Source organism: Notolabrus celidotus, chromosome 8, assembly GCF_009762535.1.
Source record: "Notolabrus celidotus isolate fNotCel1 chromosome 8, fNotCel1.pri, whole genome shotgun sequence".
Taxonomy (NCBI): domain Eukaryota; kingdom Metazoa; phylum Chordata; class Actinopteri; order Labriformes; family Labridae; genus Notolabrus; species Notolabrus celidotus.
Window position 1 is genome coordinate 36170888 of NC_048279.1, and position 27540 is coordinate 36198427.

Consider the following 27540-nt stretch of genomic DNA (forward strand, 5'->3'; position numbering starts at 1 on the left):
TTTAGAAGTCATGTCATTAGACTTAAATAAGTGTGTGTGTGTGTGTGTGTGTGTGTGTGTGTGTGTGTGTGTGTGTAGTGTGTGAACCTGGACAAACTGGAGCCGGTCTCCACTGAGGAGCGTCTGGTGAATCAGTCCATGCTGCTTCTGGAGGACAGGAAGTTCTGGGCGGGGATCGTGTTCCCTGACGTCGACCCCAACGCCACCGAGCTGCCCGCCAAACTCAACTACAAGATCCGCATGGACATCGACAACGTGGAGCGCACCAACAAGATCAAAGACGCGTGAGGACACACACACACACACACACACACACACACACACACACACACACACACACACACACACACACTTGGTTCTCCCCCTCGTCATCAAACATGTTGGGTCCAAACTAACAGGATCTCCTGTTCCTCCTCTTCAGGTACTGGGACCCTGGTCCTCGAGCCGACCCCTTTGAGGACATGAGGTACCTCTGGGGCGGGTTCACGTACCTGCAGGATGTCATAGAGCAAGGCATCATCAGAGCGGTGACGGGTACCAAGGAGAAGACGGGCGTGTACATCCAGCAGATGCCGTACCCGTGCTACGTGGATGACATGTAAGAACCAACACATCTGATCTGTTTCTACTTCTGCTTCCGGTTCTAGTTCTGGTTCTGACCTCCCCCCCCCCTTCTCTCTGTGTCAGATTCCTGCGTGTGATGAGCCGCTCCATGCCGCTCTTCATGACTCTGGCGTGGATGTACTCTGTGGCGATCATCCTGAAGAGCGTGGTGTACGAGAAGGAGGCGCGTCTGAAGGAGACCATGAGGATCATGGGTCTGAATAACGGCATCCTGTGGTTCAGCTGGTTCATCAGCTGCCTGATCCCCCTCCTGATCAGCGCCGGGCTGCTGGTTCTGCTGCTCAAGGTGACGACAGAGACCGTCAGACAACCTGTGGGACACGAAACATGGGATCAGTTAACCCTTTAGAGACCAGGATGACCTCAGAGTCTGACTCACTAAAGTCAGAATCCGAGTCAGTGACAACGAAACGGTTCTCAGCACTTGAGGGGGCGGGCTGGTCTAAAGATAAAACAATAAAAACACAGGAAGCTGAACCAGCAGAGAGCACCCCCCACAGGTCTCAGTCTTTAGTTTTATAATTCAGACTCTGCATATCAATCCCAGAGTGTGTGAGGGGCGGGGACAGATCTCTCCTGGTTAAAGTGGGAGGGGCTTAAAAGCCGGCGCTCTGTGGACTCTGGGGTTTGTAGTGGGGCGGACTCATCATTGACTCTGTTAAACTCTGTCTGGTTTGTGTCTGGTCCAGATGGGGAACCTGCTGCCCTACAGCGACCCCGGCGTGGTCTTCCTCTTCCTGGGCTCCTTCGCCGTGGTCACCATCATGCAGTGTTTCCTGCTCAGCACGGCGTTTGCTCGTGCTAACCTGGCGGCGGCGTGTGGAGGGATCATCTACTTCACGCTGTACCTGCCCTACGTTCTGTGCGTGGCCTGGCAGGACTACATCGGCTTCGGAGCTAAAGTCTTCGCTGTGAGTCCCCCACGCTGCCACAGGTTGTTGTTCTGATGATGTTATTAGACAGCGTGAGTCACATGGTCTCTCCCCTCTCCCCCACCTGCAGAGCCTCCTGTCCCCCGTGGCGTTTGGGTTCGGCTGTGAGTACTTTGCTCTGTTTGAAGAGCAGGGGGTCGGGATCCAGTGGAAGAACCTGTTCTCCAGTCCTTTGGAGGAGGATGACTTCAGCCTGCGCACCGCCATCGTCCTCATGTACTTTGACTCCTTCCTGTACGGACTGCTCACCTGGTACCTGGAGGCGGTGTTCCCAGGTGAGATCCGGGTCCTCCCTAAGACAGAGACGATGGTCAGAGTCATCATGACTCAGAGTCCCGTCAGCAGGTGGCGCTGTACGAGGATCAGAAGCTTATTAACACAAAACAGAAGAATGTGTCTCTGCAGCAAAGATACAAAAGCATCATCATCTCTCTGTGTCTGTGTGTCTTTGTCTGTCTGTGTCTCTCTGTTTCCCTGTCTCTCTGTGTATGTCTCTCTGTTTCCCTGTGTCTCTCTGTCTCTGTTTCCCTCTGTCTCTCTGTCACTTTCTCTCTGTGTCTTTATCTCTCCCTGTCTCTGATTCCATGTGTTTCTGTCTGTCTGTGTCTCTGTGTCTCTTTCTCTGTGTCTCTGTTTCCCTGTCTCTCTGTGTGTGTCTCTGTTCCCCTGTCTCTGTTTCCCTGTGTGTCTCTCTGTCTCCTTTTCCCTGTCTGTCTGTCTGTCTGTCTGTCTGTCTGTCTGTCTGTCTGTCTGTCTGCCGTCCGTCCGTCCGTCCGTCCGTCCGTCCGTCCGTCCGTCTGTCTCTGTGTCCCTGTCTATCTTTCTGTTTCTCCATGTCTCTCTGTCTGTCTGTCTGTCTGTCTGTCTGTCTGTCTTTTTGTGTCTCTGTTTCCCTGTGTCTCTATCTGTGTCTCTGTCTGTGTCTGTCTCTCTGTCTCTCTGTCTCTATGTGTCTCTGTGTCTCTGTTTCTGTCTCTTTGTCTCTGTCTCACTGTGTCTCTGCCTCTTTGTGTCTCAGGTCAGTATGGGATCCCCCGGCCCTGGTTCTTCCCCTTCACGAAGTCTTACTGGTTCGGAGAGAAGGATGGAAAGTCCAGCAAAGTCCCTCTGGGCCGCAGAGGGAACTCAGGAGGTGAGTCTGCAGTAACACAGAGCGTCCACACGAGGGAGACACAGACCAGAAAACATCTGTGTGCTCCTGAGACCTTTACTGTGAAAGGGACTTCCTGTAACCTGTCCCTGTCTCTCAGCTGTGTGCATAGAGGAGGAGCCGGCTCACCTGGATCCAGGAGTCTACATCGAGAACCTGGTGAAGGTTTACCGTCACGGGAAGAAGCTGGCCGTGGACGGACTGACGCTCGGGTTCTACGAGGGACAGATCACCTCGTTTCTGGGACACAATGGAGCTGGGAAGACCACCACCATGTGAGTACTAGACCAGATTGAGACCAGATACTGATCCAGAGGCAGAGACTGGGAGAGGGACCAGAGACAGACAGATAGTGGGTCAGAGTAATGTGAACACACAGGTCCAGGCTCATATAGGGGTACAGGTGCAGACACGGACCAAAAGAGATCAGGAACAGAACTGGTAGACTGGCGAAGGTCCCTACAGCTGGTATAGAAACAGATCCAGCTGAAGGTCCAGCTGTGGTCACAGAGACAGATCCAGTACATGACTAACCCCTTTACCCCCCTGCAGGTCTATCCTGACCGGTCTGTTCCCCCCCACCTCTGGGACCGCCTACATCCTGGGCAAAGACATCCGAACCGAGCTGAGCGCCATCCGACAGAGTCTGGGAGTCTGCCCGCAACACAACGTCCTGTTCAGCATGTGAGTCAAGACCAGACAGTGTGTGTGAGACGGTGTGTTTGAGGTTGTTGCTCTGTACGGTTGTTGCTCTGTGAGGTTGTTGCTCTGTGAGGTTGTTGTTCTGTGAGGTTGTTGTTGTGTGAGGTTGTTGTTCTGTGAGGTTGTTGTTCTGTGAGGTTGTTGCTCTGTGAGGTTGTTGTTCTGTGAGGTTGTTGTTCTGTGAGGTTGTTGTTCTGTGAGGTTGTTGTTCTGTGAGGTTGTTGTTCTGTGAGGTTGTTGCTCTGTGAGGTTGTTGTTCTGTGAGGTTGTTGCTGTGAGGTTGTTGCTCTGTGAAGTTGTTGTTCTGTGAGGTTGTTGCTCTGTGAGGTTGTTGCTCTGTGAGGTTGTTGCTCTGTGTGGTTTCTCTGTGAGGTTGTTGCTCTGTGAGGTTGTTCTGTGAGGTTGTTGTTCTGTGAGGTTGTTGCTGTGAGGTTGTTGCTCTGTGAGGTTGTTGCTCTGTGAGGTTGTTGCTCTGTGAGGTTGTTGCTCTGTGAGGTTGTTGCTGTGAGGTTGTTGCTCTGTGAAGTTGTTGTTCTGTGAGGTTGTTGCTCTGTGAGGTTGTTGCTCTGTGAGGTTGTTGCTCTGTGAGGTTGTTGCTCTGTGAGGTTGTTGTTCTGTGAAGTTGTTGCTGTGAGGTTGTTGCTGTGAGGTTGTTGCTCTGTGAGGTTGTTGTTCTGTGAGGTTGTTGTTCTGTGAGGTTGTTGTTCTGTGAGGTTGTTGCTGTGAGGTTGTTGCTCTGTGAGGTTGTTGCTCTGTGAGGTTGTTGTTCTGTGAGGTTGTTGTTCTGTGAGGTTGTTGTTCTGTGTGGTTGTTGCTCTGTGAGGTTGTTGTTCTGTGAGGTTGTTGTTCTGTGAGGTTGTTGTTCTGTGAGGTTGTTGTTCTGTGAGGTTGTTGCTCTGTGAGGTTGTTGTTCTGTGAGGTTGTTGTTCTGTGAGGTTGTTGTTCTGTGAGGTTGTTGCTCTGTGAGGTTGTTGTTCTGTGAGGTTGTTGCTGTGAGGTTGTTGCTCTGTGAGGTTGTTGCTCTGTGAGGTTGTTGTTCTGTGAGGTTGTTGTTCTGTGAGGTTGTTGTTCTGTGAGGTTGTTGTTCTGTGAGGTTGTTGCTCTGTGAGGTTGTTGTTCTGTGAGGTTGTTGTTCTGTGAGGTTGTTGCTCTGTGAGGTTGTTGCTCTGTGAGGTTGTTGCTCTGTGAGGTTGTTGTTCTGTGAGGTTGTTGCTCTGTGAGGTTGTTGTTCTGTGAGGTTGTTGTTCTGTGAGGTTGTTGTTCTGTGAGGTTGTTGTTCTGTGTGGTTGTTGCTCTGTGAGGTTGTTGTTCTGTGAGGTTGTTGTTCTGTACGGTTGTTGTTCTGTGAGGTTGTTGCTGTGTGAGGTTGTTGCTCTGTGAGGTTGTTGCTCTGTGAGGTTGTTGTTCTGTGAGGTTGTTGTTCTGTACGGTTGTTGTTCTGTGAGGTTGTTGCTGTGTGAGGTTGTTGTTCTGTGAGGTTGTTGTTCTGTACGGTTGTTGTTCTGTGAGGTTGTTGCTGTGTGAGGTTGTTGTTCTGTGAGGTTGTTCTGTGCGGTTGTTGCTGTGAGGTTGTTGCTCTGTGAGGTTGTTCTGTGAGGTTGTTGCTCTGTGAGGTTGTTGCTCTGTACGTTGTTGCTGTGAGGTTGTTGCTCTGTGAGGTTGCTGCTCTGTACGGTTGTTCTGTGAGGTTGTTGCTCTGTGAGGTTGCTGCTCTGTACGGTTGTTGTTCTATGAGGTTGTTGCTCTGTGAGGTTGTTGCTCTGTACGGTTGTTGTTCTATGAGGTTGTTGTTCTGTGAGGTTGTTGCTCTGTGAGGTTGCTGCTCTGTACGGTTGTTGCTGTTAGGTTGTTGCTCTGTACGGTTGTTGCTGTTAGGTTGTTGCTCTATTAGGTTGTTGCTTTGTGAAGTTATTGCTCTGTGAGGTTGTTGCTCTCTTGTTTAGTCTGGAACAGGTTCTGGTCTCATGTACTCTCTGTCCTGTTTAACTGAAGTCTGTGTTTTGTCGCCCCCTGCAGGCTGACGGTGGAGGAGCACATCTGGTTCTATGGGCGGCTCAAAGGCCTGACCGAGGAGCAGGTGAAAGGTGAAATCGAGCAGATCCTGCAAGACACCGGTCTGCCCCACAAACGCAAGTCCAGAGCCAGCGCTCTGTCCGGGGGGATGCAGAGGAAGCTGTCTGTGGCTCTGGCCTTCGTTGGGGGGTCAAAGGTTGTGATCCTGGACGAGCCCACGGCTGGTGTGGACCCCTACGCCCGCAGAGGGATCTGGGATCTGCTGCTCAAATACAGACAGGGTCAGACTTTATATATTTATTAACCCTTTACTCTTCGCAAGCTCACCTGCTGGACCTGAGTCTAACACCCTGTCCCGCCCCCTCAGGTCGGACCATCATCCTGTCCACACACCACATGGACGAGGCCGACATCCTGGGGGACCGGATCGCCATTATCTCTCATGGGAAGCTTTGCTGCGTGGGCTCCTCCCTCTACCTGAAGAACCAGCTGGGGACTGGGTACTACCTGACCCTGGTCAAGAAAGAACCAGAACCATCGCTGAGCTCCTGCAGAAACTCATCCAGCACCGTGTCCATCAAGAAGGTAGACTCTCTCTCTCTCTCTCTCTCTCTCTCTCTCTCTCTCTCATACTGACTGTGTGTGTGTGTGTGTGTGTGTGTGTGTGTGTGTGCAGGAGGAGGAGGAGTGTGCGTCCGTCAGCAGCAGTGACGCCGGGCTCGGCAGTGAACATGAAAGTGAGGCAGCGACCATCGGTGAGCTCTCTGTTCTCTGGGTGTGTTTGATTCGTTCACCTCCGGGTGGGTCTAACCCCGCGTCTGTCTGCGTCCTCAGAGAACGGCCCCGCAGCGTCCGTCTGTGACGCCCCCCTCGTGCTCACGGACGTGGCTTTGGTCTCCAGTCTGATCCTGTGTCACGTCCCCGCCGCCCGTATGGTGGAGGACCTGGGACACGAGCTGACCTACGTGCTGCCGTACAGCGCCGCCAAAGACGGGGCGTTCGTGAAGCTCTTCAAAGACCTGGACCTGAAGCTGTCGGACCTCGGTATCTCCAGCTACGGCGTGTCGGACACCACGCTGGAAGAGGTGACGTCGTGTGACTTCTGTTTCCTGTCTTTGATTGAATAGTTAAAGTAACGCTCCGGGTCAGACGTCTGCTGAGGGGGGAGGAGCTTAAACCCTCCAACAGGAAACGCTTTAACGTGTTTGTGTTTGTAGATTTTCCTGAAAGTGGCAGAAGACAACGGAGTCGACACTGAAGTGCCCTCAGGTCAGCACTGACCTCTGACCTCTGACCTCTGCACATAAGTCATCTGTTTATCCTGTCACATTGTAAGATGATGAATCGTGTGTGTGTGTGTGTGTGTATTCAGACGGTACACTTCCTGTCCGGAGGCGGAGGAGGACTCACGCCTTTGGGGGAGGAGACCATCAGAGCTGCCTGAGACCGTTAACGGAGGACGACAACAACGAGGGCAACGAGTCTGACGGAGACCCGGGTACAGAGCTCTTTCTCAGCCTTCATAGATGCTAACGTGTTCTCACATTTCAAAAACCACAAACACACTGAAACTGTCAGAGTGAGACCTCCTGTCTGTGCCAACATCACTCAACTCATCTTTATTTATAAAGCACTTTAAAACGACCACAGCCGGAACAGAGTGCTGTACATGAATAGACAAACAACGCAGGAATAAAACGATTCAAACAGGATAATCAATAAAACATAAAACACTGAAACAGGAGCAGAGTCTCATGCAGGGTTGAAAGCCAAGAATAAAAATGGGTTTTAAGATGAGTTTTCAAAATGGACAGTGAGGAGTCTTGTCTAATGTGGAGGGGAAGCTCATCCCATCATTTTGGAGCAGCAACAGAAAAATCTCTCTCCCCTCTGAGCTTCCGTTTTGCCCTCGGTACCTCCAGGAGCAGCAGATCAGCTGACCTGAGGCACCGAGCAGGAGGGTATAGGGGTGAGCTCAGAGAGGTAAGGCGGGGCCAGACCATTTAAACATCTCAAAACAAACAACAGAATCTTAAAACGGACTCTGAAGTGCACAGGGAGCCAGTGGAGGGAGGCCAGGATCGGAGTAATGTGCTCCCTCTTACGAACTCCGGCTGCATTTTGCACCAACTGGAGACGTGTGAGGGAGGACTGACTGACTCCAATATAAAGTGAGTTACAGTAATCCAGCCGAGACGTAATAAAAGCATGGACTACTGTCTCAAAGTGCTGCTGTGCAAGAACACATTACTTGAAATCTCTAAAAACTATGCCATGGAATAAAAACTAAGTTACTCCAAGCACAGACACCTTAGTTTGAAATGTTCACCTGGAATGAACCAAACGTTACGTAGCTCAGCACGCTCTCTCAGGTTGGACTGTGAATGTTTGTTTGTTTGGGCAGAAACAGGGAGAACATTTCAAACAACACGTATCATTCTTCATTTCAAAAACCTCTAACACGGGCTGAAGATATGACCATGGGTGCTCAGGTGGAGAATTATAGACATCATTACCACCTCTACATGAACGGCCTGATCTGAGTGATGCTCTGTGTTTGCTCCACGTTCAACCGTGGAGACACACGATATACAGGTACGACTAAACCACTGAGACAAACAGAACTACACAAACACAGTTTACTGCAGGGTTCCCACGCGTCCTGGAAAACAGTTGACCAGTTTCCAGTACTTGAAAACACCTGGAAAATATGAGAAAAAGTAAAAAGTCCTGGAAAATTATTCCAACATGACTGCCTGCGACCTGACAAGGTTTAAAAAAACACATCCCCATTCAACATTTGTGGCTATTTTTGTCATTCAAATCTATTTAGGTTAATTTATGCACTGATCCTCTGATTATTATTATTATTATTATTTATTTATTTATTTCAGTAAGGCAGCTTCCAGATTCCTCAGCACTGAAAATGTCCTGGAAAAGAGTGGAAACGCTGTTACTGTCTTAAAATCAGATTTCAGTAAAGAGAAGGAAATTCATGAGTTGCATAAGTAGTGAGTAACTCGGGCATTGAGAGAAATGGAGAGGAGTACAATAAGTATCCCCCAAAAAATAATACTTATTACTTTTACTCAAAAAACGTACTGAAGTACTGTACTCAAGTAAGTTCACTTTGCTACTGTCCACCACTGCCGGCGGCGGCGGAGAGAAAAAGCGCTCGTGGAGACCTGTCACTCAGATGAAGCCCCTTGGCAACACCTTGGGTGCGTCTCAAAGCTCTAAACGTCCATCCTCGCGTCTCTTCCTCGCGTCTCTTCCTCGCGTCTCTTCCTCGCGTCTTAGTCCCGCCCACCAGAGATGCGAGGAAATGAAACCAGAGGAGAGAGGAGATTTGTATTTAGAGAAATGAGACGTCCTCTCCTCTGGAGCGACGTCGGTTTGTGATGACGGCTTTAACAGCTGTTTGTGTCTGCACACATGTTCACTGTAATAACTCTGATCAATATAAACAGTAACAGAGCTCTGTCTCTGTGTTTACATGTTTAACACACACCTGCACATGAAGAGAATCTGCTCTCTGTTTATTCTGTCCTGAAGCATCGCGGATCGATTCACCGGTAAAATGCCTCATTATTAAATTATTTATTACTTTAAGGGAAAATAGAAACCATGCAACTCTTTTCAAACCCTGTGCTCATTAATGATCAGCCTCATATGAAACTTTATTAACCTGACAGGAAATATAACAAGTGTTTTTACTAACAGACAAACTTTACTGTCAGACTTCCCTTCATGAAGAAAACCAGAACAAACGGGGAAACTAACAGGGGGAAGAACTGATCATTGATATATATTCTATCAATGATGTTAGACTCTATTACTCTATTTCATTAGACAGTGAATCTGACAAAAACAATCAGATATAACATCCCTCCTCTGTTATATTGAATTTATGATTTTGCGATCAGTATTTTGTTTTTAAAATTCACATCAAACACTTTTTAATCTCAGCTCATCACACACAGACTGTTTAGAAACCGACGGATGTTTATGATCTGTTTCAGGGCACCCTTAATGACTGTTTTAAGGTCCGTCTTTTCTCTCTTATTAAACTCAGCTGATGTTAAGTTTTGGTAAAGTCCGAGCCGCTGCAGCGTCCAATCGGTGAGTGATATTCGATAAGGGGGCGTGTCTGTCAGAGAAAAGACTTCCGCAAAGTCTGCTCTCGTGTTTCCTCGATTATCCCTCCTCGGATCAGTCTCCTCGCTCCTCTCTCCTCCAGCAGCGTTTAGAGCTTTGGGACGCAAGTTAAAATGGCGCGTCAGTAAGTACTTCCGGTTCGACCGAGGAGCGAGGAGCGAGGAGACTGCAGTTTAGAGCTTTGAGATGCACCCCTTCAGTCAGCTGATTCTGAAACATGCTTTAAACTTCAAACACCTCTACTCAGTGAGTGACGAGAGAGCAGCGCAAGAGACTTCATGATGTTGAAGAAGTGGAGTATAATGCAGATAGCGCCCTCTACTGTTTATAAATAATATCTCAATACAAATGTTGTTGAATCGATTTTAATCCACCCTTATTTGTATCGATTTTTTACCGATTTGAGATCTATCCTTACATCCCTACTGCTTACTGCTAGTTTGTGATGTTAGCATTGATATCAGTGTGGTGATGAAGGTGTGTCATGTGACCTCAGAGTGCCGAGAGACGGACTGGCTGACCTGCACTGAGGGTAAAGGCTCGTATCAGGTCGGGGGGTGGAGCCTGAGGAGGCAGCAGTTCGTGGCTCTGATGTGGAAACGCTTCCTCTACGCTCGCCGCTCCAGGAAGGGCTTCTTCGCTCAGGTACGCACACACCTGTACAGGTTTTAATCCCGGTGTTCACAGCAGCTCAGTGTGTCGTGTCACACCTGACCGTGTCCGTGTTGCAGATCGTTCTCCCCGCCGTGTTCGTGTGCATCGCTCTGGTCTTCAGTCTCATCGTCCCCCCGTTTGGAAAGTACCCGAGTCTGGAGCTGCAGCCCTGGATGTACGAGGACCAGGTCACCTTCATCAGGTACGCACCTGTCCTCACCTGTGTCAGACTGCACTGCCCTGTAACACGAGTGTACTAACCTGTGTGTGTTTGTGTGTGTGTGTGTTAGTGATGACGCCCCCACAGACGCCAACATGCAGAGGTTGCTGAACTCTCTCCTGGATCCTCCGGGCTTTGGGACTCGCTGTATGGATGGACACCCGATCCCGTAAGAGCGTCTCCGTACCTGTACCGTGGTCTGAGTGAATACTCGTCTCTGATTGGCTGAAGAGCGTGTTTGATGCTCTCTCACCTGTATCAGAGCGACGCTCTCACAGGTGTGCTTCTTGATGATTGTTGTGTTTTTCTCCGGCAGAGAGGCCCCGTGTACGATCGGTGATGAGGACTGGATCCACCCGGACATCCCTGAAACCGTCATGCAGATCTTCAGCTCCAGGAACTGGACCATGGACGACCCGTCTCCGGCCTGTTTCTGCTCCTGTGACGGGAAGAAGAAGATGCTGCCCGAGTGTCCCGCCGGAGCCGGAGGTCTGCCCCCCCCTGAGGTCAGTCACCTGACGCACACCTGGACTCCCCCATGTGTATCTGTGTGTGTGTGCGTACTAACTCTGTGTGTGTGTGTGTGTGTGTGTGTGTGTGTGTGTGTGTGTTCAGATGATGATGAGCGCCTCAGACTCTCTGCAGAACCTGACAGGAAGAAATATCTCTGACTACCTAGTGAAGACTTACGCTCAGATCATCGGCAAGAGGTGAGACACCTGGAACAACACACACACCTGTACAAGGACACACACCTGTAACAACACACACACCTGGAACAACACACACACTTGTACAAGTACACACAGGTGCTCGGTCGTTGATCTGCTGCTCTTTGTGTTTCAGTCTGAAGAACAAAGTTTGGGTGAATGAGTTCAGGTCAGTCCTTCAGTCCTCTGCTTTTATTCTGAAAATCCTGTTGTTGTTTCCTGTTGGTCTTATTGTTTATTGGGTGTCTTTCTCTGCAGGTACGGAGGATTCTCATTGGGCGCCAGGAGCACTCAAGTCCTTCCTCCCGCCAAAGAGATCGACGACGCCATCGAGCGAGTCAGGAAGATCTTTGAGCTTCAGAAGGTGAGAGGGAGTGAGACGTCTGTCAGACATATAACATCTCAGATAGAAGCTGTCATCAACCAATCACAGAGAGGCTGACGACAGGCTGTCATCAACCAATCACAGAGAGGCTGACGACAGGCTGTCATCAACCAATCACAGAGAGGCTGACGACAGGCTGTCATCAACCAATCTCAGAGAGGCTGACGACAGGCTGTCATCAACCAATCACAGAGAGGCTGACGACAGACTGTCATCAACCAATCACAGAGAGGCTGACGACAGACTGTCATCAACCAATCACAGAGAGGCTGACGACAGGCTGTCATCAACCAATCACAGAGAGGCTGACGACAGGCTGTCATCAACCAATCACAGAGAGGCTGACGACAGGCTGTCATCAACCAATCACAGAGAGGCTGACGACAGGCTGTCATCAACCAATCACAGAGAGGCTGACGACAGGCTGTCATCAACCAATCACAGAGAGGCTGACGACAGGCTGTCATCAACCAATCTCAGAGAGGCTGACGACAGACTGTCATCAACCAATCACAGAGAGGCTGACGACAGGCTGTCATCAACCAATCACAGAGAGGCTGACGACAGGCTGTCATCAACCAATCTCAGAGAGGCTGACGACAGACTGTCATCAACCAATCACAGAGAGGCTGACGACAGACTGTCATCAACCAATCACAGAGAGGCTGACGACAGACTGTCATCAACCAATCACAGAGAGGCTGACGACAGGCTGTCATCAACCAATCACAGAGAGGCTGACGACAGGCTGTCATCAACCAATCACAGAGAGGCTGACGACAGACTGTCATCAACCAATCACAGAGAGGCTGACGACAGGCTGTTATCAACCAATCACAGAGAGGCTGACGACAGACTGTCATCAACCAATCACAGAGAGGCTGACGACAGGCTGTCATCAACCAATCACAGAGAGGCTGACGACAGGCTGTCATCAACCAATCACAGAGAGGCTGACGACAGGCTGTCATCAACCAATCACAGAGAGGCTGACGACAGGCTGTCATCAACCAATCACAGAGAGGCTGACGACAGGCTGTCATCAACCAATCACAGAGAGGCTGACGACAAACTGTCATCAACCAATCACAGAGAGGATGACGACAGGCTGTCATCAACCAATCACAGAGAGGCTGACGACAGACTGTCATCAACCAATCACAGAGAGGCTGACGACAGACTGTCATCAACCAATCACATCAAAGAATCATTAACGATGACCCTCGACCCCGAGTCGGCCACAGAGAGGAGACGTTCTGTAACAACTGTCTGTGTGTGTGTGTGTGTTTGTGTGTGTTTACGTGTATGTGTGTGTGTGTGTCTCAGGGCGCGGCTGCTGATCGGTTTCTGGACAATCTGTCGGGCTTCATCAACGGATTGGACACAAAGAACAACGTGAAGGTGAGACAGGAAACAGGAAACAGGACACAGGAAACATGAGACAGGAGATAGGAAACAGGAGATGGGAAACAGGAGACAGGAGACAGGAAACAGGAAACTAGAAACAGGACACAGGAAACAGGAGACAGGAGATAGGAAACAGGAGACTGGAAACAGGAGACGGGAAACAGGAAAAAGGAAACAGGAGACACGAAACAGGAAACAGTAGACAGGAGGCAGGAGACAGGAGGCAGGAGACAGGAAACAGGAGACAGGAAACGGGAGACAGGAAAGAGGAAACAGGAGACCGAAAACAGGCAACAGGAGACATGAGAAAGGAACACAGGAAAAAGAAAACAGGAAACAGGAGAAAGGAAACAGGAAACAGTCTGATCTTTGTCACTTGAAGAAGAAGAAACAGGTGCTGAGAGCAGTTTGTGACCCTCAGGTGACCCTGAGACAAAGACACAGGTACATGTGGGCGTGTCCTTGTGTCTCTGAGCTCAGGTGAGGGTCTGATGTTAGCTGACAGGTGATCACTTCACCTGGAACAACAGGAAGTGTGTGTTACTGCAGCTCCTCTCTGTGACTGTGTGCAGGTGTGGTTCAACAACAAAGGCTGGCACAGCATCGGAGCCTTCATCAACGTGATGAACAACGCCATCCTCAGAGCTCACCTGCCCCCAGGTGCAGACCCCAGCCAGTACGGCATCTCCGCCCACAACCACCCGCTCAACCTGACCAAGGAGCAGCTGTCTCAAGTGGCACTGTGAGTACACAACAACACACACAGTTACACACAGGGACGCACACCTGAAGGAAACCTCGCCTCACCCACCGCACACACATACACCATTTCTGACTCCTCCCCTTCCTGCGTCTCCAGGGTAACGACCTCAGTGGACGTCCTGGTGTCGATCTGCGTGATCTTTGCGATGTCGTTCGTCCCGGCGAGCTTCGTGGTCTTCCTGATTCAGGAGCGCGTCACAAAAACCAAACACATGCACTTCATCAGCGGCGTGCAGCCGCTGCTCTACTGGACCGCCAACTTCATCTGGGACATGGTGAGACACGATCAAACGCACCCGTCAGCCGGGCGGAGTCGCTCTGTGTAACCTCTGTGTGTGTGTTTGTGTGTTTACCGTCTCTTTATGGTTGTCTCTTTACAGTGCAACTACATCGTCCCGGCAACGCTCGTCATCATCATCTTTGTGTGTTTCCAACAAAAAGCCTACGTGTCCGCCACCAACCTGCCGGTGCTCGCCCTGCTGCTGCTGCTCTACGGGTACGACAACACTACAACACAACAACAATACAACACAACAACACTACAGTGCCACTATGCTACAAAGCTACAACAATACATCTGATTTTTCTCACTTCCTGTTTGTTTGTTTGTTTGTTGTTGTTTCCAGCTGGTCGATCACCCCTCTGATGTACCCGGCGTCGTTCTTCTTTAAGATCCCGAGCACGGCGTACGTGGTTCTCACCAGCGTCAACATCCTCATCGGCATCAATGGCAGCATCTCCACCTTCGTCATGGAGCTGTTCGGAAACAACGTGAGTCACCATGGAGACGCCCCACGGGAATAATCTGAAACTAGACCTTTAATCTGAAACTCGACTTTTAATCTGAAACTCAACCTTTAATCTGAAACTTTAACTTTAATCTGAAACTCGACTTTTAATCTGAATCTCTAACTTTAATCTGAAACTCTAACTTTAATCTGTAACTAGACTTTTAATCTGAAACTCTGACTTTAATCTGAAACTTGACCTTTAATCTGAAACTCTGACTTTAATCTGAAACTAGACTTTTAATCTGAAACTCTAACTTTAATCTGTAACTCTAACTTTAATCTGTAACTCTAACTTTAATCTGAAACTCTAACTTTAATCTGAATCTCTAACTTTAATCTGTAACTCTAACTTTAATCTGTAACTTCACCTTTATTCTGAAACTCATACCTGAAATGAAAACGTGGTGTCACTTCCTGTCTGTAGGAGATTGGAGGGATTAACGACATCCTGAAGAACGTCCTGCTCATCTTCCCTCACTTCTGTCTGGGTCGAGGACTCATCGACATGGTGAAGAACCAGGCCATGGCCGACGCCCTGGAGAGATTTGGTAAGAACACAGTTTCCCATGATGCTCTGCTTCTGAAGGACTCTGAGGTTCAAACGTCAGCTGACTGACTTGTGTTGTTTTATTTTGAAAAGGTGAGAACAGGTTCCGCTCCCCTCTGGAGTGGGACATGGTTGGGAAAAACCTGTTTGCCATGGCGGTGGAGGGCGTGGTCTTCTTCATCATCACCCTCCTCATCCAGTACAGGTTCTGCATCAAACCCAGGTACGCGTCCTCCAGGTGTCAAAGACCCAAACGGTTTTTGTACCCGGCTGTAAACCTGTTTATTTCTGCTGTCACACTTTAACTTGGGGCTCTATGGGGACTGACTCACTGTAGGAGACACACTCTAGTGGTCACTGGAGGAACTGCAGGTTTTGGGAGGTTGTTACAAACCCTCACCTGTTCATGGAGTCCAGACATTTACCTGAGCCCCAGTCCTCCATCACTAAGCAGCAGGAAACAGAAACCCTTCACAATAAAAGTCTGTGTGTGTTCAGGCCGGTCAGTAAACTGACGAAGCTGGGTCCCCTGGGCGAGGAGGACGAGGACGTGGCCCGAGAGAGACAGAGGATCGTCCACGGTCTGGGACATGGAGACATCCTGGAGCTCCGACAGCTCACCAAGGTACTACACCTGCTGATACACACCTGATAACCACCAACACACCCACCTGTCTGAAGTCTGACTGACCTGTGCTGCTGAGGGTGAAGGGGGCGGGGCCACAGTGACATCACAGGGAATGACAGGTTATCTGAGCTCATGATTGGATGTCTTTGTTGTGCAGGTGTTTAAGAGAAAGCAGAAACCGGCCGTGGACCGACTGTGTGTGGGGATTCCACCTGGAGAGGTGAGCCTGATCCCCTGATCACCTCATCAGTAATCAATAATCAATAATGAGCCGATCAGGTTTAACTGTGTCTCTGTGCTCAGTGTTTCGGCCTGCTCGGCGTCAACGGGGCGGGGAAGACCACCACCTTCAAGATGCTGACGGGTGACACGTTGGTGACCAGCGGGGAGGCATTCCTCAACGGGAAGAGGTGAGCTCAGAGGTCGAGGTCAGAGGTCACATGACGGTCCGCTGACCTCAGGTGTGCGTCCTGCTCCGACCTGTTTGCTGCAGCTGTAAACAGCAGATTAACTGTGAGGATTAAAACTGTGGGTTCAGCTCGGGCGCTCTGAGCTGAGACGTAAACACTGAGGCAGGTCAGGTGAGCAAGAGCAGCGAAAACATTCATCCACCGAGCGGAGCGCAGGTGATGATGACATCACTCTGTGAGGTGTTCAAGTGATGATGACTTCACTCTGTGAGGCGTTCAGGTGATGATGACTTCACTCTGTGAGGTGTTCAGGTGATGATTACTTCACTCTGTGAGGTGTTCAGGTGATTATGACTTCACTCTGTGAGGTGTTCAGGTGATGATGACTTCACTCTGTGAGGTGTTCAGGTGATGATGACTTCACTCTGTGAGGTGTTCAGGTGATGATTACTTCACTCTGTGAGGTGTTCAGGTGATGATTACTTCACTCTGTGAGGTGTTCAGGTGATGATGACTTCACTCTGTGAGGTGTTCAGGTGATGATGACATCACTCTGTGAGGTGTTCAGGTGATGATGACTTCACTCTGTGAGGTGTTCAGGTGATGATGACTTCACTCTGTGAGGCGTTCAGGTGATGATTACTTCACTCTGTGAGGTGTTCAAGTGATGATGAATCAAACATGGGTTGGGATTATAATCTCATACTGTAGATTAAATAACAACATTAATGTCAGTCTGATGGGAGTCGGTGATCAGCTGGTATTGACTGAGCAGGTCACTGAGTGTTTGTTTAATCTGAGCTCAGCTGCTGCTGCTCTGGTTTCGTCCTCGTTAAGCTCATTAATCCAAATTAAACACAGAAGAGTGTTTCTTCATCTGTTAACCTCAGATCCACAGCGGGTTCTCAGTCTGCTGCTCAGGGACCCTGCAGGGACACTACATACACAACAACAACAACGGTCCATGGATTTGCTCCCTGTTCAAACTCTGTGTGTTTGTGTTTGTGATTGTGTGTGTGTGTGTGTGTGTGTGTGTGTGTGTGTGTGTGTGTGTGTGTGTGTGTGTGTGTGTGTGTGTGTGTGTGTTTGCAGCATCCTGAGAGAGATCGAGGAGGTGCATCAGAACATGGGTTACTGTCCTCAGTTCGACTCCATCAACGAGCTGCTGACAGGTAGAGAACACCTGGAGCTGTACGCCGTGCTCAGAGGGGTCCCCGAGAAGGAAGTGTGTGACGTGAGTCTGAGCCCCAACACACACACACACACACATACGCACATACACACACACACACGCACACACATACATACACACACACTTACAGTTCACGCTGCAGAGATCAGGGAGTTCACTCTGTGCAGACTGAGAGAAGAAAAAACAAACACAGAAAGTTACAGTGATGATGATGATGATGAAGGTGGTGATGATGATGGTGATGATGATGATGATGATGATGATGATGATGATGCTGTGATTGACAGGTGGCAGAGTGGGGGATCAGGAAGTTGGGTTTGTTGAAGTATGCTGATAAGAAAGCAGGAAGTTACAGCGGAGGAAACCTGAGGAAGCTCTCTACAGCCATGGCTCTGATCGGAGCTCCACGTGTCGTCTTCCTGGTAACGAACGCACGCACGCACGCACGCACGCACGCACGCACGCACGCACGCACGCACGCACGCACGCACGCACGCACGCACGCACGCACGCACGCACGCACGCACGCACGCACGCACGCACGCACGCACGCACAAAGAGTGAGTTAACAAAGGGTTAATAAAGTTGAACAGAGCGGCTGTTTGTTTACAGTTACACAACAACATCAGAGCTCAGCCAATCAGAGAGGGGGGGGGCGGGGCCTGATGTGGGGGGGTTGTATAACAGTGGAGGATTAAATGAGCTGCTGCAGTTTATGAAGACAGAAGAAGTAAACAGGTTAGAAGGTTAAACCATAGAAGAAGAAGGTGAGAACATTAAACCATAGAAGAAGAAGAGTTGATAGTCAGAGAGGACGCAGCAGGGATGCACCTCCTCCCGCTCCTCCTCACCTTCAGCCTCTGCTTCCTGCTCCACCTGTGGGCCAACCTCAACCTGGCTGTCCTCCTCGTTACAGGACGAGCCCACCACTGGCATGGACCCCAAAGCTCGCCGCGCCCTCTGGAACTGCATCCACAGCGTCATCAAGGAGGGACGCTCCGTGGTCCTCACCTCACACAGGTAACCCCGTCTTCCCGTCTGTCCTCCTGTCTGTCCTCCTGTCTGTCTTCCCGCTTGTCCTCCTGTCTGTCCTCCTGTCTGTCCTCCCGTCTGTCCTCTCTAACCTGTCCTCCTGTCTGTCCTCCCGTCTGTCCTCCTGTCTTTCCTCCTGTCTGTCCTCCCGTCTGTCCTCTCTAACCTGTCCTCCTGTCTTTCCTCCTGTCTGTCCTCCCGTCTGTCCTCTCTAACCTGTCCTCCTGTCTGTCCTCCCGTCTGTCCTCCTGTCTTTCCTCCTGTCTGTCCTCCCGTCTGTCCTCTCTAACCTGTCCTCCTGTCTTTCCTCCTGTCTGTCCTCCTGTCTGTCCTCTCTAACCTGTCCTCCTGTCTGTCCTCTCACCTGTTCTTCTGTCTGTCCTTCCATCCATCCTCTCACCTATCCTCCTGTCTGTCCTCCGGTCTGTCCTCCTGTCTGTCCTCTCACCTGTTCTTCTGTCTGTCCTTCCATCCATCCTCTCACCTATCCTCCTGTCTGTCCTCCGGTCTGTCCTCCTGTCTGTCCTCCTGTCTGTCCTCCGGTCTGTCCTCCTGTCTGTCCTCTCACCTGTTCTTCTGTCTGTCCTCCCCCTGTCTGTCCTCCTGTCTGTCCTCCTGTCTGTCCTCCTGTCTGTCCTCCTGTCTGTCCTCCTGTCTGTCCTCCCGCTTGTCCTCCTGTCTTTCCTCCTGTCTGTCCTCCTGTCTGCCCTCTCACCTGTTCTTCTGTCTGTCCTTCCGTCCATCCTCTCATCTGTCCCCCACTCTGTCCTAAGGTCTGTCCTCTCACCTGTCCTCCTGTCTGTCCTCCTGTCTGTCCTCTCACCTGTCCTACCGTCTGTCTTCCTGTCTGTCTTCCTGTCTGTCCTCCCGTCTGTCCTCCTGTCTGTCCTCCTGTCTGTCCTCCTGTCTGTCCTCCTGTCTGTCCTCCCGTCTGTCCTCCTGTCTTCCTCCTGTCTGTCCTCCTGTCTGTCCTCTCACCTGTCCTCCTGTCTGCCCTCCCGTCTTTCCTCTCATCTGTCCTCTCCCCTCAGACAGGTAGAGCGACATGTGGTGTGTTTATATCAGTAAATGTGTATAAACTTTAGTGTGTGTGTGTGTGTGTGTGTGTGTGTGTGTGTGTGTGTGTGTGTGTGTGTGTGTGTGTGTGTGTGTGTGTGTGTTTGTGTGTGTGTGTGTGTGTGTGTGTGTGTGTGTGTGTGTGTGTGTGTGTGTGTGTGTGTGTGTGTGTGTGTGTGTGTGTGTGTGCGTGTCTCTCTCTCTCTCTCTCTCTCTCAGCATGGAGGAGTGTGAGGCTCTGTGTACCAGGATGGCGATCATGGTGAACGGCAGGTTCCGGTGTCTGGGCAGCGTTCAGCACCTGAAGAACAGGTAACTATGTGACGTGTTGATGATGTCATCAGGTGTTGCTCCTGTACCTGTACCTGTATGTTATAACGGAGCCATCAGCGACCACTAGGGGGCGACAGAGTTTCACAGTAAACAGGAAGTTGACGCTGTGTTCTTCAGTTGTGTTTAAAGGTGTGTTTAAAGGTGTGTTTGTCTCTCAGGTTCGGTGACGGGTACACCATCATCCTGCGGGTGGCGGGGCCCAGCCCCGACCTTCAGCCCGTCATGAAGTTCATTGAGAGCGAGCTGAGCGGCAGCACGCTGAAGGAGAAACACAGGAACATGCTGCAGTACCAGCTGCCCTCCTCGCTCACCTCGCTCACACACATCTTCTCCATCCTCGCCAAGAACAAGGACACGCTCCGCATCGAGGACTACTCCGTCACCCAGACCACTCTGGACCAGGTAAAGAGACAGCATGGAAGAAGGGGGCGTGGCCACTGTGACATCATCCACTGGTTACTGACTTTAGATTGGCTGAGCACCCTGCAGCCAATCAGAGTCCAGTATTCACCCCGTCCATGGTATACTGTTTTATTCAACCTCACGTCTCACTCTGACCCTGTGTGTGTGTGTGTCTGTGTGTGTGTGTGTGTGTGTGTGTGTGTGTTTGTGTGTGTGTTTCAGGTGTTTGTGAACTTTGCGAAGGACCAGAGTGACGACTATCACTCCAAAGACGCCTCTGTGAGGAAGAAAGACGTGTCCATCGACATCCCCACGATAAGCTCCACCCCTGGAGCGGCTGAGGGGCGGAGCTCTCTGAGGGAGAGCGTCATGTGACCGTGTTTTCAGACCTGCAGCAGAGCGGATGCCACGCCTCCTCTGCTGTGATGTCATAGTGATTTTTTAAAATGTGGGCGGAGTCACGTGCTGCCTCATGCCAGTCAATGCAAACTGTTTCCTGTCCTCGGTGTGATGCCGCCGCCGCCGCCGCTGCTGCCGCCACCACCGAGCGAGTCCGTTAGAGACACTTGAATAAGTTGTTGTGTTGATTGATCGCTGCCGATCAGCTGATCAGCTCGAACATGAAGAACCAATCAGACAAAGAGTCGACTGAGAACATTTTAAAAACGATTGATTCCGTTTTTAAAGTTTATTTATGTTTTTGTTAAATCTTTGTGACATCACTGCTCCCTGTCCAACAGCCAATCAGTGATCGGTACATTGATTTTATAGTTTTTATAAGAAAAGGAGAAAAAACAGATTTGTAGAGTTTTACCTCGTCAGCTCCTCACGGCACACGACAGTATTCATCAGACCCGATCACAGCTGATCATCGATTCAATCGATTCATCCATCGATTCATCCATCGATTCATCAACAGATTTAACGATTGATTCATCAAGAGATTGATTGATTGATCGATCAGCTTTCAGCACTTTAAGTGTTTGCACTGACACCTCCTGGTTTTATCTTCAGTTATTTTATGAAGCTGATGAAATGAGCTGTTTCTTGACCTTCAAAATAAAAGACACAAATCTGACACCTGTGTTTGTCTTCTTTTAATTGAGGATTTTCATGAGTCAGTTAACTCAACTCCTGTATTTAAATCTTTGTCAGAGTGGTGACTCATACTCATAGCAGATCTCTGAGACGTTTGGTTTAGCGGGGCGCCCCCACAAGGAGAGTTTAGGAAGGAGAACATCAACCTCAGAGCTCAGTAGTCAGAACTCAAAGGGTTAAAGATAAACGTCACTGAAGTTCAAAGACTCAAACAGCTTTAAAGAACTCACCTGAGAACCTGACCTCCTTAAAGTGATGATGTCATCTTCTCAGGTGAGTTCTTAAAGTGATGACGTCAGGTTCTCAGGTGAGTTCTTAAAGTGATAACGTCGGGTTCTCAGGTGAGTTCTTAAAGTGATAACGTCAGGTTCTCAGGTGAGTTCTTAAAGTGATAACGTCAGGTTCTCAGGTGAGTTCTTAAAGTGATAACGTCAGGTTCTCAGGTGAGTTCTCAGTGTAGCAGAAAGCTCTGAGTGTGTCTGAACGCAGCTCGATGAACAGAGCTCGTCTCTACATGCTGTTTAAATAAAGTTGTTAGTTTGAAGATCAAAATGATGAACAAAGAGGACGCAGGCTGATCTCAGGTCAGTTTATTTTTCACTCACTTTAAAGGAACAATCTGTAAGCTAAATGTAAACAAGAGAAGCCCCGCCCACTGCCACAGGATTTGACGCTGCAGCTGTCACTCACTCTGACTGACAGCTTGACACGTTTAACAGGATGAGAACATTTACTCTCCATGCTGAGCTGTGATTGGCTTGTCCAGGGGAAGGGGGCGGGGACTGTGAGACTGCAGAGGCCCTCAGGGGGCGAGGATTGTTACCCCGGAGACCCAGGTGTGAGGACAGGAAGTGGAGAGGTGAAGTTACTTCAGAGGAGAGAAAGGGAGGGGGAACATGAGTTTGTTCTCCTGAGAGACGAGGTGGACCACGCTGCTCCTGACTGAGAGAGAGAGAGAGAGAGAGAGAGAGAGAGAGAGAGAGAGAGAGAGAGAGAGAGAGAGAGGGAGAGAGGGAGAGAGGGAGAGAGGGAGAGAGGTGAAACAGGTGAGCTGTGACGTGAACACTCAGAGATCTGAGATAAACGGGTTCAGGTCATGGTTTTATATATTTTCACGCAGATCCAGAACATCATGAACGTTAGAACATAACTCATAATGTCGTGTGATGTCACTCTTAAAATCTGATGTGGGCGGAGTCTCACCTGCAGCGACCACACGGGGGTCGGTGTGAGCTTTGTGTCGGAGCTCTGCTCGCTGGTCGGCGCTCTCAAACCACCAGAGGGCGTGAACTACGAGACACAGCACAGTGACATCATCCGTGTAGTTTAGTGTAAAGGTGTAGCTAAGTGTAAAGGTGTAGTTCAGTGTAAAGGTGCAGCTCAGTGTAAAGGTGTAGTTCAGTGTTAAGGTGTAGCTCAGTGTAAAGGTGTAGTTCAGTGTAAAGGTGTAGCTCAGTGTAAAGGTGTAGTTCAGTGTAAAGGTGCAGCTCAGTGTAAAGGTGTAGTTCAGTGTTAAGGTGTAGCTCAGTGTAAAGGTGTAGCTCAGTGTTAAGGTGTAGCTCAGTGTAAAGGTGTAGCTCAGTGTAAAGGTGTAGCTCAGTGTAAAGGTGTAGCTCAGTGTTAAGGTGTAGCTCAGTGTAAAGGTGTAGCTCAGTGTTAAGGTGTAGCTCAGTGTAAAGGTGTAGCTCAGTGTAAAGGTGTAGCTAAGTGTAAAGGTGTAGTAAAGGTGTAGCTCAGTGTAAAGGTGTAGTAAAGGAGTAGTAAAGGTGTAGTAAAGGTGAAGCTCAGTGTAAAGGTGTAGCTCAGTGTAAAGGTGTAGTAAAGGTGTAGTAAAGGTGAAGCTCAGTGTAAAGGTGTAGTAAAGGTGTAGTAAAGGTGTAGTAAAGGTGTAGCTCAGTGTAAAGGTGTAGTAAAGGAGTAGTAAAGGTGTAGTAAAGGTGAAGCTCAGTGTAAAGGTGTAGTAAAGGTGTAGTAAAGGTGTAGTAAAGGTGTAGTAAAGGTGTAGTAAAGGTGAAGCTCAGTGTAAAGGTTTAGTAAAGGAGTAGTAAAGGTGTAGTAAAGGTGAAGCTCAGTGTAAAGGTGTAGTAAAGGAGTAGTAAAGGTGTAGTAAAGGTGTAGCTCAGTGTAAAGGTGTAGTAAAGGTGTAGTAAAGGTGTAGTAAAGGTGTAGCTCAGTGTAAAGGTGTAGTAAAGGAGTAGTAAAGGTGTAGTAAAGGTGAAGCTCAGTGTAAAGGTGTAGCTCAGTGTAAAGATGTAATAAAGGTGTAATAAAGGTGAAGCTCAGTGTAAAGGTGTTGTAAAGGTGTAGTAAAGGAGTAGTAAAGGTGTAGTAAAGGTGAAGCTCAGTGTAAAGGTGTAGCTCAGTGTAAAGGTGTAGTAAAGGTGTAGTAAAGGTGAAGCTCAGTGTAAAGGTGTAGTAAAGGTGTAGTAAAGGTGTAGTAAAGGTGAAGCTCAGTGTAAAGGTTTAGTAAAGGAGTAGTAAAGGTGTAGTAAAGGTGAAGCTCAGTGTAAAGGTGTAGTAAAGGAGTAGTAAAGGTGTAGCTCAGTGTAAAGGTGTAGTAAAGGTGTAGTAAAGGTGTAGCTCAGTGTAAAGGTGTAGTAAAGGAGTAGTAAAGGTGTAGTAAAGGTGAAGCTCAGTGTAAAGGTGTAGCTCAGTGTAAAGATGTAATAAAGATGTAGTAAAGGTGAAGCTCAGTGTAAAGGTGTTGTAAAGGTGTAGTAAAGGTGAAGCTCAGTGTAAAGGTGTAGTAAAGGTGAAGTAAAGGTGAAGCTCAGTGTAAAAGTGTAGCTCAGTGTAAAAGTGTAGCTCAGTGTAAAGGTGTAGTAAAGGAGTAGTAAAGGTGTAGTAAAGGTGTAGTAAAGGTGTAGCTGTGTACCTTTGTTCTGCGGGCCGAACTCGTTATGGAATGCTCCTATCAGCTTGCCGTACCCTGGTGCATCATGGGAGTTGACGGAGGCCTGGAAGCTGTCGCCCCAAACCGCCGGTCCCCCGGGACGCATGGAGAAGGAGACCAACTCGTACACACCTGAAACACACCTGAGGTCAGAGTGATGTCATCAGACGAGGCAGTGTTTACAGAAGGGGGAGGGGCTTACCGCCCTCCTGTGGCGGCTCCTGCAGGCGACTCCAGGGCAGCAGGTAGGTGACCTCGTTCTCCTGAGAACTCAACATCGGGATCGCCTTCGAGATGTAATCCGACACCCAGGACGGATCCTTAGAGAGGGCGGAGCGAACACCTGAACGCTGGGAGTAACTGTCTGAAGGAGGGAGGAGGGAAGGAGAGGAGGTGAGGAGGAGAGGAGGTGAGGAGGAGGATGAAGAAGAGGACACAGCAGAAGAAGAAAAATGATGACCTCACCATATTTCCATATATGGAAGACCTTGTTCAGACCGCCGTACTCCACGCTCCAGTAGCCAATCAGCTGTGAGTGGGCGGTGCGCAGGTGAATCTTCTCATTGGTCAGCTGGATGAAGGCGGGGTTCAGGTGAGGGTGGATGCTGTAGGTGCGGAGCTCATAGAAGGTTTTTGATTCCTGCTGGGGACCCGTTGAGAGGCGCACACAGGACTGCAGAGAGGAGACAGAGGGGGGGGAGGTCTCACTCTGACAGAAAAACAGAGCACCAGAACCTAGACACTGAGACTCTGCTGAAGAGCTCACTCTGAACAAACACTTCACAACCTGGACCCTGACCGGACTCTGTGAGCTGATCATTAGACCCTGACTCTGCAGACTCTGATGTTGTCACAGTACAGGCTCGGGGTCCAGAGTCAGACGGCTGAACTCTGGACCTTGTGTTGGTCGTCCTGTGTGATTATTTCAGTCAATGATTCTCTCTCAGTGTTTTAAACACTTTGATTCTGGAATAATGTGAGGCTGATTAAAGGAGCAGATTCAGCTCACTGCTGCCACCTGCTGATCACTGCTGCCACTTGCTGCTCACTGCTGCTCACTGCTGCCACCTGCTGATCACTGCTGCCACCTGCTGCTCACTGTCAGCTCTTAAAGGAGACTAAACACCCTCAGACTGGAGGAGAGGAGGGGGAGGAGCCTGTTAATCTAAAACTCACAACCTGACCTTTAACTGATAAGTCCAAGGACCACTACACACACACACACACACACACACACACACACACACACACACACACACACACACACACACACACACACACTTACACATTAACTGAAAACACACTTACACATTAACTAAACACACACAGCAACTTTACTCAAATATATAAAATAAAGTTTTAGGAATAGCGAACAAGTTGAGCTGTGTGTTTGGTTAAAGCTGGTTTAAGTCTAGTTTTTGAAAGGTTTGTTTGTTAGTGTGTGTGTGTGTGTGTGTGTGTGTGTGTGTGTGTGTGTGTGTGTGTGTGTGTTTGTGTGTGTGTGTAGAGGTGTGTAAGTTGGTGTGTGTCGCAGGTAGAGGTGTGTGTGTGGTCAGAGCTGGACTCACCTGGGTAGCAGGTGTAACAGATGTGAGTGCAGCAGCAGCTGCTCTCAGAGCGGAGCTCCTGAACTTCATCATGATGAAGAAGAAAGAGAAGAAGAGAGGAGCAGCTCAGAGGAGGTTAAACTACAAACAAAGATCCTCTACTATCAGGAGGTCTCACTCTCAGGAGGTCTCACTCCCTACAGACACAGATCCTCTGTCATCATGAAGTCTCACTCTCTACAGACACAGATCCTCTGTCATCATGAAGTCTCACTCTCTACAGACACAGATCCTCTGTCATCATGAGGTCTCACTCTCTACAGACACAGATCCTCTGTCATCATGAGGTCTCACTCTCTACAAAGATTCTCTGTCATCATGAGGTCTCACTCTCTACAGACACAGATCCTCTGTCATCATGAGGTCTCACTCTCTACAGACACAGATCCTCTGTCATTAGGAGGTCTCACTCTCTACAGACACAGATCCTCTGTCATCATGAGGTCTCACTCTCTACAGACACAGATCCTCTGTCATCATGAGGTCTCACTCTCTACAGACACAGATCCTCTGTCATCAGAAGGTCTCACTCTCTACAGACACAGATCCTCTGTCATCATGAAGTCTCACTCTCTACAGACACAGATCCTCTGTCATCATGAGGTCTCACTCTCTACAGACACAGATCCTCTGTCATCAGGAGGTCTCACTCTCTACAGACACAGATTCTCTGTCATTAGGAGGTCTCACTCTCTACAGACACAGATCCTCTGTCATCAGGAGGTCTCACTCTCTACAGACATAGATCCTCTGTCATCATGAGGTCTCACTCTCTACAGACACAGATCCTCTGTCATCATGAGGTCTCACTCTCTACAGACACAGATCCTCTGTCATTAGGAGGTCTCACTCTCTACAGACACAGATCCTCTGTCATCATGAGGTCTCACTCTCTACAGACACAGATCCTCTGTCATCATGAGGTCTCACTCTCTACAGACACAGATCCTCTGTCATCAGAAGGTCTCACTCTCTACAGACACAGATCCTCTGTCATCATGAGGTCTCACTCTCTACAGACACAGATCCTCTGTCATCAGGAGGTCTCACTCTCTACAGACACAGATTCTCTGTCATCAGGAGGTCTCACTCTCTACAGACACAGATCCTCTGTCATCAGGAGGTCTCACTCTCTACAGTCACAGATCCTCTGTCATCAGGAGGTCTCACTCTCTACAGACATAGATCCTCTGTCATCATGAGGTCTCACTCTCTACAGAAACAGATCCTCTGTCATCATGAAGTCTCACTCTCTACAGACACAGATCCTCTGTCATCATGAGGTCTCACTCTCTACAGACACAGATCCTCTGTCATCAGGAGGTCTCACTCTCTACAGACACAGATTCTCTGTCATTAGGAGGTCTCACTCTCTACAGACACAGATCCTCTGTCATCAGGAGGTCTCACTCTCTACAGACACAGATCCTCTGTCATTAGGAGGTCTCACTCTCTACAGACACAGATCCTCTGTCATCATGAGGTCTCACTCTCTACAGACACAGATCCTCTGTCATTAGGAGGTCTCACTCTCCACAGACACAGATCCTCTGTCATCAGAAGGTCTCACTCTCTACAGACACAGATCCTCTGTCATCATGAGGTCTCACTCTCTTCAGACACAGATCCTCTGTCATCATGAGGTCTCACTCTCTACAGACACAGATCCTCTGTCATCAGGAGGTCTCACTCTCTACAGTCACAGATCCTCTGTCATCAGGAGGTCTCACTCTCTACAGACACAGATCCTCTGTCATCAGGAGGTCTCACTCTCTACAGACATAGATCCTCTGTCATCATGAAGTCTCACTCTCTACAGACACAGATCCTCTGT

General features: G+C 49.3%; 2 protein-coding genes across 7 annotated transcripts in view; one reads left to right on the forward strand and one right to left on the reverse strand.

The window, feature by feature from the left end:
- Positions 1-21186, forward strand: part of LOC117816821 (phospholipid-transporting ATPase ABCA1-like) — a 46109-nt gene extending 24923 nt beyond the window's left edge. For 3 of the 6 annotated variants that reach the window (XM_034689178.1, XM_034689182.1, XM_034689183.1), the window contains exons 13-49: positions 79-284; positions 422-598; positions 688-910; positions 1314-1535; positions 1627-1831; positions 2575-2688; positions 2807-2981; positions 3259-3390; positions 5425-5702; positions 5789-6006; positions 6098-6176; positions 6256-6506; positions 6639-6690; positions 6794-6919; positions 10076-10224; positions 10311-10435; positions 10524-10622; positions 10770-10959; positions 11069-11163; positions 11300-11332; positions 11422-11527; positions 12875-12949; positions 13528-13697; positions 13815-13992; positions 14098-14213; positions 14344-14488; positions 14933-15056; positions 15149-15278; positions 15554-15680; positions 15841-15903; positions 15987-16093; positions 17186-17327; positions 17573-17707; positions 18202-18305; positions 19593-19685; positions 19865-20108; positions 20331-21186. In XM_034689178.1, coding sequence (XP_034545069.1) covers positions 79-284; positions 422-598; positions 688-910; positions 1314-1535; positions 1627-1831; positions 2575-2688; positions 2807-2981; positions 3259-3390; positions 5425-5702; positions 5789-6006; positions 6098-6176; positions 6256-6506; positions 6639-6690; positions 6794-6919; positions 10076-10224; positions 10311-10435; positions 10524-10622; positions 10770-10959; positions 11069-11163; positions 11300-11332; positions 11422-11527; positions 12875-12949; positions 13528-13697; positions 13815-13992; positions 14098-14213; positions 14344-14488; positions 14933-15056; positions 15149-15278; positions 15554-15680; positions 15841-15903; positions 15987-16093; positions 17186-17327; positions 17573-17707; positions 18202-18305; positions 19593-19685; positions 19865-20108; positions 20331-20483 — 5361 coding nt within the window. In that variant the 3' untranslated portion in view covers positions 20484-21186. The remainder of the gene's footprint in view (positions 1-78; positions 285-421; positions 599-687; positions 911-1313; positions 1536-1626; positions 1832-2574; positions 2689-2806; positions 2982-3258; positions 3391-5424; positions 5703-5788; positions 6007-6097; positions 6177-6255; positions 6507-6638; positions 6691-6793; positions 6920-10075; positions 10225-10310; positions 10436-10523; positions 10623-10769; positions 10960-11068; positions 11164-11299; positions 11333-11421; positions 11528-12874; positions 12950-13527; positions 13698-13814; positions 13993-14097; positions 14214-14343; positions 14489-14932; positions 15057-15148; positions 15279-15553; positions 15681-15840; positions 15904-15986; positions 16094-17185; positions 17328-17572; positions 17708-18201; positions 18306-19592; positions 19686-19864; positions 20109-20330) is intronic. The other 3 variants (XM_034689180.1, XM_034689179.1, XM_034689181.1) reach the window with 3 other exon arrangements.
- A 595-nt stretch (positions 21187-21781) lies between these two features.
- Positions 21782-26017, reverse strand: nipsnap3a (nipsnap homolog 3A (C. elegans)). Its single transcript, XM_034689819.1, has 6 exons — positions 25668-26017; positions 24565-24772; positions 24302-24463; positions 24082-24231; positions 22410-22496; positions 21782-22148 (listed from the first exon to the last, which is right to left on the reverse strand). Exons 1-6 carry the CDS (start codon positions 25737-25739, stop codon positions 22072-22074), a joined length of 756 nt encoding a protein of 251 aa, XP_034545710.1. The 5' UTR covers positions 25740-26017; the 3' UTR covers positions 21782-22071.
- Positions 26018-27540: the final 1523 nt, after the last annotated feature.